This window comes from Podarcis liolepis (assembly GCF_965112155.1).
Source record: "Podarcis liolepis genome assembly, chromosome: 10".
NCBI lineage: Eukaryota > Metazoa > Chordata > Lepidosauria > Squamata > Lacertidae > Podarcis > Podarcis liolepis.
In genome coordinates, this window is record NC_139562.1 from 15,659,642 (window position 1) to 15,675,426 (window position 15,785).

The following is a 15,785-nucleotide window of genomic DNA, read 5'->3' on the forward strand; positions in this document are numbered from 1 at the left end:
CTTGCAGGGCGTTTACACATCTCAAAACAAGCTGGAATTAACTACTGTACAGTGGAACCTTGGTTGTCAAATGCTCTGGAAGCTGAACAATTTGGAACCCAAATACCGACAACCCGGAAGTGAATGCTTCTGTTTCCAAATGCACCTCAAACGACTTCTGAGGCGCGCTGCTCCATTTTTCCAATGAATTTTGCCGACCGGCAATTGCGCCTCGGTTGTTGAACGTTTTGGGAGTCGAACGGTCTTCCGGAACAGATTACATTACACAACCGAGGTTCCACTGTACTACATAAGCTTTGTGCAAGCAAATCAAAATGGAGGCTTAATTTATAGGTAATCTGAAGAGGCCCGCTGATTGTACACTTGTTCAATGCAATGTGTGAACACCCCTTCTACCTCTGCCATCCATAATTTCCTTATGTTCTAATTTATTTTTGTTCTAGCCTAGGCCCTAAATTGGTGGATTCACTTCCACAAGATGTGGTGATTGCCACCACCTTAGATGGTTGTTAAAGGGGGATTAAACAATTGGATAAGGCTATCAAGTGACTGACACGGGAGGCGCTGTGGGTTAAAGTACTGAGCCTAGGACTTGCCAATCAGAAGGTCGGCAGTTCGAATCCTTGCGACGGGGTGAGCTCCTGTTGCTCAGTCCCTGCTCCTGCCAACCTAGCAGTTCGAAAGCACGTCAAAGTGCAAGTAGATAAATAGGTACTGCTCCGGTGGGAAGGTAAACAATGTTTCCGTGCGCTGCTCTGGTTCGCCAGAAGCGGCTTAGTCATGCTGGCCACATGACCTGGAACCTGTACACCGGCTCCCTCGGCCAATAAAGCGAGATGAGCACCGCAACCCCAGAGTCGTCCGCGACTGGACCTAACGGTCAGGGGTCCCTTTACCTTTATCAGTGACTGCTAGTCACAATGGCTATGTGTTGTGTCCAGAATCCCAAGCACCATACCTCTGAATTGCAGTTGCTATGAAAGAACAGGAGAAGAGGGCTAATGACCACATGGCATCCTTAGTGAGTTCTCAGAGGCATCTGGTTGTCTGCTGATGGAAACAGAACATTGCTCCAGGTATGTTCTTATTAAAGATGTAGGAGCCCAGTCTTCTTTTGCATCCGACCACCCACATTCTAGGCTAGATGCTGATAGCTCACACTGAACTATGCCTGGTTTTCCCAGTCCTCATTTGTGAGGAGCAGTTTTCCACTTGGGTTTCTGAAGCTGACTAGCCACATGGCTGGAATGCAAAATAAATAAACCTCCTGGTCAGCATAGTCTTCAAGTCACCCTTTCCTCTCTTTTTTTGTTTTTATTAAATGCTTCCTTTGCGGTGAGAGAATCGCAATGTTTAGCTAGCTAAGCCAAAGGGCAAAAGTTACAATTCCAGGCAGTGCCCCCACTTCTGTGGTCTGCTTTTTTCACAGCGCAATGTGTAACTGTGAAAACACAGGAGCTAAAAAAAGAAAAAAAAAGGAGTTAGCATTCTGATACTAAAAATAAACCCTATGGCAACAAAACACACACAATGCCTCCATTTATTCCAGAAGGTCAATTCCTGAACAGGAACTTTCTTCTGAGGAACTCATCCTAAGGCCCCAAGACACATAGGACTGTGTATCCCAGTGCCACTGGTTTGCTACATTTCAGGCTAGTATACCAGTAAATACAAGACATCATCAAGTGAGAAGAAGCAGACTGATGGATCAGTCCAAACATCCACTTCATCCAGCATCCTTTGTCCACCAGATTTCTCTGGGAAGCCCAGAAGCAGGGTTTGGATGGAAGCAGTGGAGGCTGGTGTCCTACTGAGATGTGTAGGGCAGAAGTCAGCCATATAATTCTAGTCCATGCAACACACCCTCCTCCCTCCTGAGTGATACAGGGGCAAGACTGAGATGAAGGAGGAGGAAGTTGATTGGCAGTGCTATTGTCTGGGCTGGCTGTAAGGAAGAAGGCACGCAGGTGAGGGTTGTTTGAGGTTGGTGGGGCAGCATCGCCATTTGGTCTGACAGGCCAGCCTCTGCTGAATGCAGGGCCTTCTTCCATCCTTGTTCCTCAGCAACTAGTATCCATACGAACAACAGCATCTGCCATATACCAAGTCAGACCATTAGTCTATCTACCTGGGTATTGTCTACCATCAGTGGCTCTTCAGGGGTTTAGGAAGGAAGGTTCTCCCTGCCCTACTTGGAGGTGACAGGGATTGAATTTGGCAATTTCTTAATGCAAACAATGTGCTCTACTACTGAGCTACTGTGGCAAGTATTTCCACTTCTGTACTCATTTTTGCACCTATTTTGTCTGGCCCCAGAGACATTCGAACGTGCCCTATAGATGATTTTCCTTACCCCAGTGCAACACAATAAAACTTACAGAAATGGGAGTAAAACACATCTTTCTATTTTTGTAATGGGAAAAAAGCCCAACTTGCATACCAGACTAGTAAATCACTACTCCCTGTTTCCTAGCTTGAACTAATACCCTTGTGTTCTATTGTACTCAGTGGGACTTCTCAGAAGACTTTTATTGGACTGTGTTGTTACTAGGAAGTAAGCCCCATTGAAAATAGTGGCTTGTTCTGCTGCTAATCTAACACCCTCTTTCTCACAGAGGCCCCTGGGAAGTTTACGAGGAGAGCGTGACTGCAATAGCCACACTGTGCTGTTCCCAAACCCATCCCCAAACTGGAATTCAATGATATACTGCCTCTAAAGGTTCCATATAACCATCAATAGCCACTGGGAGACCCCATCTTCTATGAATTTGCCCTTCCTTCTCCTAACTCCAGGGAGGGAAGCACAGTGTTGCTTTTGCAGGGGAAACTCTGGAAATAACATGATGGGCCAGTTATTATAATTATAATTGATTAATTATAATTATTAATAATATGATTAATTATTATGCCATGTATATGCCAAAATGCCTTCTAAGTACTTTACAACTATAAAATCAATACATAATTAAAATATGCAATAACATTAAAACATCCTTTACAAAAATATACAATAAAGCAACCATTATATTAGGCAGGCAGCTTCACTGTACTTTTTTCAGCACCCGATAAAAACACTTTTGTTCAAAGAAGCCTACCCAGTTATGTAGAATGTTGATATGTGCTTGTGAATTTTTATTTGTTGTCTGTTTTAAATTATTGTTGTTAATTCTTTCTAGCAATGATTTTACACTTTTGTCCTTATTTATAAACCATTTTGAGGGTTTTTATGATATTTTTATTTTTACAATCAAGCACACTATAAATTTTATAAAACAAAACAAAAAGATTTAAAATAGTTTTTTTTAAAAAAAACAAATAACCCAGTTAAAACAATGAAATCAACAGTTCAGGGGACGTTCAAAAATTAAGGAGGTCAATTTCACAGGATGAAACTCAATTTCACTTTCTTCTCCCTATGTCATTTGAGGAAATATCCATCTCGCCTCTTAACAGGCAGGGAGGAAACTGACCAGAGCAGGTTCTTGTTTGCTTTGTGCCTGTTTCATACCGTTGCAAAGAGGAGAGAGTGATCACAGGCTTGGACGGAGATGGGAGAGATGTCTCAGTTCCTTTCCTTGCCAAACAGACACACACACACAAACGAAAAACGCAGGCATCTAAGGGTGGGCGGGTTCTTGAACTGCAATGCCTTATTATGCTCCCAGTTCGCCCTCCCTTGACGTCCTCAGCCCGGGAGTCTAAATAGAAGAAGTTGCAGGCAGCGGTCAAACAGCTCCAAATTGCTCTCTAGGGCAGTAGGCGAAGTGCGTAAAGACGAGGGGCCCCGCGAGCGCATCTGCCCTGCGTGGAAGTTTGTGGTTCGGATCGCTTTAAGTGCCTGAATAAAATCAGCCGGGGTTGCTTTTTCAAGAATGAATGAAATGAAAGTAGCAGTTTTGGGCAGCGAAGGAACAGGCAAATCTGGTAAGGCTCCCTTCTGTTTGACCTCCCTTTTCTAGCTACCTAAATTGCTGTTGTATATCGGTCTACAGGCACTTTGGGGTAACTTAAAAAAACTACTGGAGTTCTCCCTGTCTCTCCCCCCCCCAACGCTTTTTTGGCTGGGGTGAGGGAATGCTTGGTGTGTTTGTGATATAATCTGAAGTTTACACGAAGTTTATAGGATGAGATGCATATGTGTGTGTGTGTGTGAGAGAGAGAGAGAGAGAGAGAAAGAGATTTTGTTTCCCATTCTTTTGAAATACGATCAAGTAATATGTGTCCAAGAGCTGTCTTTATTTATTTTGCGCAAGAAAATAAAATTATTTCCATATACCTCATCCAAATTGCCAACATTTCACAGGCCCTGCTTCTGTCCTGTTAACAGCATTTTGACATATGTATCTAGAAAGTATCTGTATTTATTTATGTTATATGTTTTAAAAAATTAAAAATACCCTTCTTTCAAAGTACCTACTTATGGTTGCCATTTTCCTGCCAAGACCTTGCTGCTATGCCTTTAACATCACTTTTGTATAGAGCAGTGAAACTTCTGCCAGTGTATATCTTCAGTACCTAGAAAGGTGTTGGCTGCTTAAGTTCTAAATGTCATTCTTAAGGCACAGGAGGAGAACTGGTTGAATAAAAGTTCGCCACTTTAGCTCATGTGAGGAGGGGGAGTGTGTCCAGAATTCTGGGATGTCTTCAATTTGAAATTTCATTTTGCAAAGCAGCGTTTGAAACAGCTGAAAATTCCAATAGCTGAATCTGAAAGTGCAAAATTGAAATTGGAAGTTCAACATTTTGAATGGTACATTTTCTTTCTCCTTTTTTTTAGAAGCACAAACTCTCTAATGCTGTCAGTTTAGGAATATTTACTTGAGCCTATTTGATCTAAAACAGACTTAACTTCAGAGTTAACATGCACAGACATCTCAGTGCATCAAATTTCCAAATGTGACATTTTGATATCTCACCTCTCCCAACCAATAATTTACAAAACTATGCCATTGGCAATGTTCTCCAAAACTAACTCTAGAGTCTATAAATCCAGATTTGCACTAAGATCTGTAAGCTATTCACTCGCAATAGCCCAAATATTGCTCCAGGGGTTCCTTAAGGATGCATTTGGGATTCACCCAGTGGCACCTCTCCAGTGTAGAGCCATTAATTAAAAGTGTGGGAGAATTATCATCAACATCATCAACATCATCCTAATTTGGCATGAGAAACCCCATTGCTGATGTTGCCAGCTTGTTTTGTGCAGACATGATGAGACGATAGGGTAGCCATTTTCAGCTATCTGAAGGGATGTGTCACATGGAAGATGCAGCAAGCTTGCTTGCTGTTGCTCCAGAGACTAAGACCCGAACCAATAGATTCAAGTTACAAGAAAGGAGATTCTGGCTAAACATTAGGAAGAACTTTCTGACTTGACAATGGGACAGACTACCTTGGAAGGTGGTGAACTCTCCTTTATTGGAGGTTTTCCAACAGAAGTTGGACGGCCACCTGCCAGGGTCTGTAACTGTCATTCCTGCATTGCAGGAGGTTACGCAAGATGACCCTAGTGTATCCCTTCCAACTCTGCAATTCTTTGAGTCCTGCTATTGTCCCAAATTATTTTGTGCAGACCCGAGTCCTGCAGTGTCCCAGATGATCGGTGGCAGAGCTGAGTGTGCTTCTAGCTTGAGGATCATAGAATCATAGAATCATAGAGTTGGAAGAGACCACAAGGGCCATCGAGTCCAACCCCCTGCCAAGCAGGAAACACCATCAGGGCACTCCTGACATATGGTTGTCAAGCCTCTGCTTAAAGACCTCCAAAGTAGGAGACTCCACCACACTCCTTGGCAGCAAATTCCACTGTTGAACAGCTCTTACTGTCAGGAAGTTCTTCCTAATGTTTAGGTGGAATCTTCTTTCTTGTAGTTTGGATCCATTGCTCCGTGTCTGCTTCTCTGGAGCAGCAGAAAACAACCTTTCTCCGTCCTCTATGTGACATCCTTTTATATATTTGAACATGGCTATCATATTACCCCTTAACCTCCTCTTCTCCAGGCTAAACATGGAGTAGATCTGATTTTCTGATTGCTGACATAGGATAGATGAGCCACAAGGGTATTTCTGCAGTGCAGCTGACTAGCAAGACTAGTCTTCTTTATTTGTCACATTTCTCTCTTAACATTTCTTCCAAGGAGCTCAGAGGGGCATGACATCCCTGTGAAATAAGTTGGGCCAGAAGATGGTGACGAGCCCAGGGTCATTGTTGAGCTTGATGGCTAAGCAGCCATTTGAGCTTTTTGGTCTCCCATTCCACCACACTGCCCACTTTTACTGTTTCAGTTTAACACTGAAACTTGAAATACAAGCCCCAGGGGGTATGCAGGTGCCCAGGACATTGTCTGAAGGCAAGTGATGCAACACTTGTGGAAGTGAAAGCAGATCACAGTCCGAAGAGTGCCTGGATGAGAGATTCAGTGGGCTCTCCATCTTAAACCATCTTGAATTCCACCAAGGGAGAAAAGACAGACTTGAATGGCGTTCATAAATGAGTGCTAAAAAGTGCCTCTCCATTCTTTCCTCTTCTGCACCAAGTCCTTCCTCTCCAGGGATCCATTGTTGGTCTCTTCAGCACTAGGGACCAATTAACTGCCTGGAGCATCTTGCTTTTGTCTCCTTTTCCAGGAAAGTGCCAGTACATTCTGTGGCCAGGCTCCAGCAAAACTAAGCCTCATTGAAACAAAGGCAATTGTTAGTTGCAGCCAACTTTCTCCATCCGTGAGGTTTAGGGAGATGGGGATTTATTGCAGTGCCTGTCCAGCAGATGTACACAAGTCCACGTAACCTAGTTGTCATCAATGCCAGCCCACACTTTTGTGTCATCATGGCTGGCCCTACTTTGGGCCAGAATGAAGTGTCTGTTGCTGGTTACTACATATGTCACAAATGAGAAGCAAATAATTTATTATTGTATTTATATTTCCAGAAATAGATGCTTGTGGAATTTCTGTCTCAGTGCCAATTTTGTGGGTACTGTGCACTTTGCTGTCCTGCCTCAGGCAGCAAAATGTCTTGGGTTTGTCCAACAGGCTGAAGATCATTTCTCATGTCACATTTTGTTTTCTCATTGTAGCCCTTACAGTACGCTTTCTGACCAGACGCTTCATTGGAGAATATGCTTCTGACTCTGGTAAGCCTCCACTGACTTGGAAAATCTGTATCTACTTTGCCTCTTAGGTCCCATCTGCATTATGCATTGAAAGCAGAATCACAGAATTGTAGAATTGGAAGGGACCCTGAGGATCATTGAGTCCAACCACCTGCAACACAGGAGTAGGGAATGAAACCTGCAACCTTGACATTATCAGATCCACACTTTAACCAACTGAGCTATCTAGGCTGACTCATACCACTTTATTTATTTATTTATTTATTTATTAATGAATGAATGAATGAATGAATGAATGTATGAATGAATGGCATTTATAGCCAACATTTTCCCTGAGGAACTCAATGTGGCATAAATGGTTGTCTTGCCCACCATCTTATCCTCACAACAACTAGGTTAGGCTGAAAGAATGTGATTGGCCTAAGGTCGCTCCATGAGTGACTGAGTAGGGATGTGAATCCTGGGGTTTTTTTTACATGAGCAGTGGGAAATCTATTTTTGAGTGGTTTTTTACACTCATGATCATGTGTGTCCTCCTTCTCTTGTCTCACAGAGTGCATCTATACAAAGCACGTTTGTCTGGAAGGAAAGCCGATCAACCTGGAAATATATGATCCTTGTTCACAGGTAAGTTAAAGAACACTGCCGACAGCATGCTCCGATGTTGCATCACGTCACATCACTCTGAAGGTCTTTTAAGTAATGTTGGGAAATAAAGTGCAGGAGAGGGGGCTGCGAGATCCATGGGTCTAAACTGAACCCCTAATTAAGATTCATGTCTTCGATGTCAATCCATTTTGATCCCAAAAGTGGTCCAAACGTGGTTTGTGGTTGCGTGCTCCTTTCTGGGATGCAAATAATTGAGAGGGTTGGGTTGGTGTTGGTGGAAACCAATGGCTGGGATCAAATAATTCTTTAATGTATGCATCCACATTTGCATCCCATAGCCCATAATCTGCTTATGCACTTCACTGCCATGTGATGTTGCAATGGCAATAAGTTCACATGCTGTTTATAAAAAGGAATTAAGCTGATTCTTGGAGGATGGTGCTGTCAATGGCTGTTCCACTTAGGTTCCAGTTAGTTGTGATATTTCTGAACACCAAATAACAGGGGAGAGCCCAGGGGGCTGGTTTGCCCCTGTTACAGACAGAATCTTGGGCTGTAAATTGACACCATATAGGTGTGTGCACCAAAGGTTCATGTGAACTTACATGGATAGTTGGTCTGGCCCAACAAAGCAGTTATTGTGATTTTATATATATTTACATGCTAATAATAATAATAAGAAGAATTTATTATTTATACCCCGCCCATTTGGCTGGGTTTCCCCAGCCACTCTGGGTGGCTCTCAAGAGAATATTAAAAACATGATAAGACATTAAAAACTTCCCTAAACAGGGTTGCCTTCAGATGTCTTTTAAAAGTCAGATAGTTGTTTATTTCCTTGACATCTGATGGGAGAGCGTTCCACAGGGCGGACGCCACTACTGAAAAGGTCCTCTGCCTGGTTCCCTGTAACCTCAATTCTCATAGTGAGGGAACCACCAGAAGGTCCTCGGAGCTGGACCTCAGTGTCCGGCTGAACGATGGGGGTAGAGACACTCCTTCAGGTATACTGGGCTGAGGCCATTGAGGGCTTTAAAGGTCAGCACCAACACTTTGAATTGGGCTCAGAAACATACTTGGAGCCAATGCTGGTCCTTCAGGACCAGTGTTATGTGGTCTCGGTGGCAACTCCCAGTATCCCCCTTTGTTCTGCTTACCTCAGCTTCTCATACTTCACTAGAAGTAGCTTTCATAGGTTATTTTTAAAGGTGAGAGTTTCCAGGGCAAATATCTAAAATTCAACGCTTGCAGTCATTAAGGTGCTCTATGAGAGCCAGTGTGGTGCAGTGGTTAAGAGCGGTAGACTCATAATCTGGTGAACCGGGTTCGCGTCCCCGCTCCTCCACATGCAGCTGCTGGGTGACCTTGGGCTAGTCACACTTTTTTGAAGTCTCTCAGCTCCACTCACCTCACAGAGTGTTTGTTGTGGGGAAGGAAGGGAAAGGAGAATGTTAGCCACTTTGAGACTCCTTTGGGTAGTGATAAAGCGGGATATCAAACCCAAACTCTTCTTCTCTTCTTCTATGGTATGCTATGCGGATGCATCCTCTCATGCGATGGGTCTGTTACCTTCCAGCCTCGACGGGGGAAGTTGTCTCTCACCGATGAGCTCCACTGGGCAGATGGGTTTGTGGTCGTGTATGCAATCAGTGACAGAGCCTCCTTTGCCTTCGCGAAAGCCTTGCTGTACCGGATACGAGAGTGCCACATGTCGGGCTGCAAAAGGTAAGTCCATCAATGGCTGGAGCTAGGATTGTTGAAAGGATTGTGATAGCCATGAGAGAGTCTGGTTAGTTCTTATAGTTCCCATCCTGTTGAACATATCTGTACTACAGGGGCTGCATTCAGACAGCCCTTTATTCTTAGGGTCACGGGTTTGAGCCCCACATTGGGCAGGATATTCCTGCACTGCAGGAAGTTGGACTGTATGATCCTCGTGGTCCCTTCAAACTCCAAATATATGATTCCCTTATCCCCATCCTTTTCACACTTTATGTAATCTTCTGCAAATCTGGTAGAAAGAGCCGCTTCTGCAAATCTGGTAGAAATCTCATGCTCATTTTCAGGTTAACGACTTCCAAAAAATATCTGCTTGCGACGCTGTTAACCTGGAAAATCACGGGTGTTTTACACTGTAATCTTCCTGTTGTTTTTGTGGATCACACCACTGCCACCCAAGCAATGAAATTTGTGGTGCCGTTCTGGCATATAGGACTTTCCCATAGTTTTCACAGTGGGAACAGAAGCATGCAGGCACCCGAAGAGTGGTGACATGTCCCATGATGTCTGCTGTTGCGTCATACCATGGCCACTGGGTATGAATGAAATTTAGCATGACATGAGGGTATATCAAGCCAGTTCCATAATGCAACAGGTGACACACTGTAAAATGATGGTTAGACACCAGGACAGTAGTCCTAACAGTATAACCAGGGGAACTAATGCAATAATCTCCATGTCTGAATGCATCCAGGGTTTTGCTGGCTTAAGAGTCATTCCTTTTTCCCAAGAAGCCCTGGGAAATGGAGTTACATGAGGGTGGGAGAAGAATCACAATGGAGAAATCTAAAGCATTTCGCCAAACCGCAGTTCCTAAGATTCTTTTAAGTGAAGCCATGTCAGTTCAAGGAGGATATTTCTGATATAGGTTTGCAGTGCGGGTAAGGCCCTAATCTCTTACATTCAGCATGCAAAACATGAGCTGAACCATGTTCTTCATTTGTTTCTTAAGATTTAGGTGCCGCCTTGCAAAACCATTATCAGTGGGGCTTAAAATTGTATTGGTAAAAACACCACCAAATTGTCTGGTCTGTGTAAATAAGCTAAAGGCAGTACTTCTACGCAGCATAATGACTACTTACACATTCCAAAAAATGGAGGAAACGCATCATCAAAGGAAGGACATACAGAGTTGCGTTTGCTAGCTTATAAACACATTTAGAAATTAATACAGTGGTACCTTGGGTTACAAACACTTTGGGTTACAGACTCCGCTAACCCGGAAGTAGTACCTCAGGTTAAGAACTTTACCTCAGGATGAGAACAGAAATCACGCACCGGTGACAGTGGGAGGCCCCATTAGCTAAAGTGGTACCTCAGGTAAAGAACGGTTTCAGGTTAAGAATGGACCTCCAGAACGAATTAAGTTCATAACAGAGGTACCACTGTAATAATAATAATTAATAATGACACATAATAATAATTAATAATAATTAATAATGACACATGATAGAGGACCTGTAAAACAGGACGCAGGGCTATCCTATGTAACATAGAAAGCCGTTGTGGTTTAGTGGTTAGTGTTGGACTAGGACCTGGGATTCCAGGGTTCAAATCCCTCCTCAGTGATGAAACTCACTGGGTGAACTTGGGCCAGTCAAAGTCTCAGCCTAATGCCACCTTTAGCTCCTTGGAGAATAGAGGGGATATTACTGCAATAATAAATAAACAATAATAAGCAGCATCAGAATAAAATGATCAACAAATTGTGTTTTATGAGTTTTTCCTCTCCTCAACTCTCCCTCAGGGCTGCAGACTCCACTGTCATTTTAGTTGGGAACAAGCAAGATTTGTGCCATATGCGTGAAGTTGGCTGGGAGGAAGGGCAAAAGTTGGCCCTGGACTACAAATGCCAATTCTGCGAACTGTCTGCGGCGGAACATTGTCAGGAAGTGGCAGCCATGTTCACCAAAGTCCTGAAGAACGTCACTTCAAACGCTAAGGGGAAGGAGAAAAGGCGGCCTAGCGGGTCAAAATCTATGGCCAAACTGATCAACAACATGTTTGGGAAGAGGAGGAAGTCTGTTTAAAGGAAAGTCCTCCAGCTGTGATCAGGGCAGGAAGAAGATGCACACAAAAGAAGACCTAGTCAACATGGAGATTTTACTCCAGTGAATTTCATTTCTAAAGAGGAGGTCATAGAGCAATATTGAATTATTCACACATTGCTTAAGGTCTGATGGATGGTTGACTCTCATAGGGACGTGTGACCTGTCCCCGCTGAAAAGAGTTGTATTTGAGTTGACACATAACACAAAAGTTCTGCCTGCAGTGATTGAAATATGATGGCAGATCCAGACATGCAATTTTTTCGCTGCTACAGCCAATGGGTAGGCAGCAAGGCTTTCTTGACCCAGCTGATGTTAGTCAACACTGAGTCCAATTGAAAGCAATGGGACCTAAGCTAACACCAGAAAATGACATTGAGCTGGACTTGGGCTGGATCCAGACACATCAAAGAAATGCTTCAGAAAAATGTGTTGTAACCTTTAAAATGAGAAATCGTGATGGCAAAAATGGAACTCCACAGTGCCAACTGGTGTCACAGTGTTATATTGCATGTAAAATGCCTACAAAATGCCTTTTCTTTACCAATCTAGCTGAGTCCTAGGACCAGGATCAATGTGTCCCCCATCTGCACTATATATAAAAACTATATCATACCACTTTAAATAGCCATAGTTTCCCCCAGAGAATCATGGGGACTGTGGTTTACTAAGGGTCTGAGAGTTGTTAGGAGACCCCTATTCCTCCTCACAGAGCTACAATTCTCAGAGTAGTTTAACAGCCAATCTCTCTTTTCAATAAACTCTGGGAACTGAAGCCCTGCGAGGGGAATAGGGGTCTCCTAGCAATTCCCAGCACCCACAACAAACCACAATTCAGAGCATTCTTTTTTGGGTGAAAGCTTTAAATTCATAGTGCAGCCCAGATTGCAATAACTCTAAATCCTTAGGGTCTGCTTTCGTCCTGACATTTACTTGTTCTATGGATTTAACCTAACAGCTTTCCACATCTCTTCTCCATTCGTGTTTCTGTTTACAGTGGTGCCTCGCAAGACGAAATTAATTATATTAATAATTTTTCGTCTTGCGAAGCACGGTGTCAGAAAAGTTTTGGAAAAGCTTCAAAAAATCACCAAAAACCTCAAAAAAGGCTACCACACCGCGTTCTATGAGTTGCTCCTCGAAATCAAGTCGCAACTGTATTAACGGTGTTAAGAAAAAGGAAACAAACTTGCAAAAAAGCAAGACGCTTTCGTCTTGCGAAGCAAGCCCATAGGGAAATTCGTCTTGCGAAACAGCTCAAAAACCGCAAAACCCTTTCGTCTAGCGAGTTTTTCGTCTTGCGAGGCATTCGTCTTGCGGGGCACCACTGTATATAGACCTATCTAGCAATACAATCCTATGTATGTCTACTCAGAAGTATGTCCTGCCTTGTCCAATGAAGCTTACTGTCGTGTATAGGACTGCAGTCTAAGTCTACCTAAAACTATGTATGGTTTACTTCTACTTAAAGCTTCCAGGTAGTCCATGTTATCAGCAATAATTGGTTTTCTTACAATAAAATATGCTAGTGCCTTTCAGGAGTATTGCAAGCACAGGCCCAGGGCGCAAATTTGTTCCAAAATTTGCATATGCTAATTTCTATGCGTAAATGCACATTTTGGTGTCTCAGCAAAATAAGCGTGCCTGGGGTTCATGCTGAGGAGCCTTGTGAACAAAGTAAAAAATAAAATTAAGCTTTAAAGAAAGTGAGGAAGAAGACCCAAGCAACATAAAAGGGGAGCTTTAATTGAAGTATGGGAATACCAGAAGACTGCAGAGTGCAGACCACTGGTCATATGATTGTAGAATGAAGGGATGGACACTCACAAACACCCCTTGGTCATCTCAGGGGAGTTGTAAGCACTGCAAAAACCTTGCACCCCAACCCTGAGAATTTCACCACCATTTTCTTTCTCCTTTGATAATCCCTAAGTGCAATTGTTTTATCATCCATTGATGGAGTACGGCTTTAAACAAGAACTTGCGAGAGAACTCTTTCATGCAGCGTTAATCCATTCTGCCTTTCAACACTGTTTTATTATTGCATTTTATGGCTTTCGGGCCATGTTTGGATTACGTTTGTTGTTTACTGCCCCGATTATTTTTAATTAAGGGAGGTTTATAAATAATAAATAAATAAAGGGCAGAGTGAACTGGTGAGAAAGAACCCTAAGATCTTACTTGGAAACCTCTTCCTTGGAGTTGCTTGGCAAATTCTCAGGAGCAGTGAAAAATAGATAAAGCCAATACATTTCTTGCTTGATTGGGGGAGGAGAAGCTGGGTTTATTGCTCCCCACAGCAACCTTTTAAGAAAAAAAATACCCAGCTCTGAATAATGCTGACATTGTAATGCCCTTCACACAACACTTGATATTGTTAACTGGTATCCTTGTGTGCTGTGGTCTCAGTTCCTGGGGGGTGGGTGGATCAATTACCGTATTTTTTGCTCTATAAGACGCACCAGACCACAAGACGCACCTAGTTTTTGGAGGATGAAAACAAGAAAAAAATATATTCTGAATCTCAGAAGCCGGAACAGCAAGAGGGATCGCTGTGCAGTGAAAGCAGCAATCCCTCTTGCTGTTCTGGCTTCTGGGATAGCTGCGCAGCCTGCATTCGCTTCATAAGATGCACACACATTTCCCCTTACTTTTTAGGAGGGAAAAAGTGAGTCTTATAGAGCAAAAAATATGGTAACTGTTCTGTCTTTCTCGATGGAAAGACAAGTTTGCAGTGTAGAGGGAGATGGTCACTGAGCATAGGATCACCTATGTGAAACTCAACCAAGTACGGCGTCATTTTAGTGGGAAACAGAATATAGTCCACCACACTATTTCCCTGCGGGGAGATGTAGGTAAAATTCCCAGAGCCTTCCCAGTCAGTTAGCCCACTGAGCCAAGGAACTAACAGCAGCAGCAGAGAAAACATGCTCCCCTCTTTACTTTCAACTTTCTTGGGCATATGAAACTAATCACAATTATCTTGAATTTCTGCTTATCCCTCACGAAAGAAGGGCATTTTTGCTGGCCAGGTTCAATTCAAATCCATCAAACCTCCTTTGGGGAAGCTTCTCGGGAATGGTGGAAGCAGAAAGAATTTGCCCATGTGAAGACCACCTGCTGGAAACTCTTACTCATATGATTCTAAAATGTAAACTATATGCTGATCTCCACCAGCAGTTTCTAGATCAATGCTGCATCCCCAAATGGAAACCAGAGTTGGAGGTCATCCGTTTTCTATTACTGGGGAATGATCAGGAGCTCACCAAGTTAGTGGCTAAATATCTTTATTTGGTTTTTTTGTCGCAGAAACACATTGCAGACGTCTGATCTCCCTGGAGACCTAGAGATGTAACGTTAGACTGTTTTGCCTCTTTTCATTTGACAAATGTTCTGTGACACTGGGGAGGGGGTAATTCTGTATTGATTCACAAGGGATGTTTGTATGCGATGCCAATAAAAGGTTTGATGATGATGATGAAGATATCGTCCTAAAGTCAAAGCTTTTTGCTTAGAAGTCATCAGGCATATAAATATGGTTTTTGTCACCTCCTTGAGATTTACAGATGTTAATGTCCTCCTGAATTATGTTCTGGTCCTTTGGAACTTGACAGAGAGACAATCAAACTGGCAGGGGACACTCAGGGTAGCTAAACATCTAACGCTTCAATACTGGGACAAGAGGTCCGCCCCTACCAATTGCACCATAGACAGAAGATATGATTCATCTGGCAACTAAGGATGGTGACCTTCCATAAACACAAGAGAAATGGAAGTTTTAAGATACAGTGGTACCTCGGGCTACATATGCTTCAGGCTACAGACCCCACTAACCCAGAAATAGTACCTCAGGTTAAGAACTTTGCTTCAGAATGAGAACAGAAATCGTCTTCTGGCGATGCAGCGGCAGCAGGAGACCCCATTAGCTAAAGTGGTGCTTCAGGTTAAGAACAGTTTCAGGTTAAGAACGGACCTCCGGATCTAATTAAGTACTTAACCAGAGGTACCACTGTACATCTTCTCAGATTTATTTGCTTGAATGTCTGGGCAACGGTTTGGTCTGGACCATCACCTGCTTCCACCTCACTCCCCCCCCCCAAAAAAAAATGTATGTACAGAATGTGTTGATTTGATTTATTATGGCTTATTTTTCATTGTTTAGCTATTTGTTTCTGCTTGGGGGGGGGGGATTCAATAAAATTCAATTTAAAAACTCACTGAGAAAAGGCGAACAACCT

The 15,785-nt window shown here is 43.1% G+C and overlaps 1 protein-coding gene across 2 annotated transcripts; it reads left to right on the top strand.

Annotated features, from left to right (window-relative positions):
* The first annotated feature begins 3,574 nt into the window (after positions 1-3,574).
* RERGL (RERG like) lies at positions 3,575-15,029 on the top strand. Of its 2 annotated transcripts, XM_083461623.1 has the most exons (7): positions 3,575-3,924; positions 7,076-7,132; positions 7,665-7,738; positions 9,297-9,445; positions 11,247-12,546; positions 12,885-13,412; positions 14,229-15,029. In XM_083461623.1, exons 1-5 carry the CDS (start codon positions 3,873-3,875, stop codon positions 11,527-11,529), a joined length of 615 nt encoding a protein of 204 aa, XP_083317749.1. In that variant the 5' UTR covers positions 3,575-3,872; the 3' UTR covers positions 11,530-12,546; positions 12,885-13,412; positions 14,229-15,029. The 2 variants fall into 2 exon arrangements, with proteins under 2 accessions (XP_083317749.1, XP_083317748.1); XM_083461622.1 differs by having other exon boundaries at positions 12,885-15,029.
* Positions 15,030-15,785: the final 756 nt, after the last annotated feature.

Coding starts and splice junctions, on each gene's coding strand:
- RERGL (XM_083461622.1), top strand. CDS start 3,873: ATGAATGAAATGAAAGTAGCAGTTTTGGGCAGCGAAGGAACAGGCAAA. Junction 7,133..7,664: donor AGAATATGCTTCTGACTCTG/GTAAGCCTCCAC, acceptor CTTGTCTCACAG/AGTGCATCTATACAAAGCAC. Junction 7,739..9,296: donor TATATGATCCTTGTTCACAG/GTAAGTTAAAGA, acceptor GTTACCTTCCAG/CCTCGACGGGGGAAGTTGTC.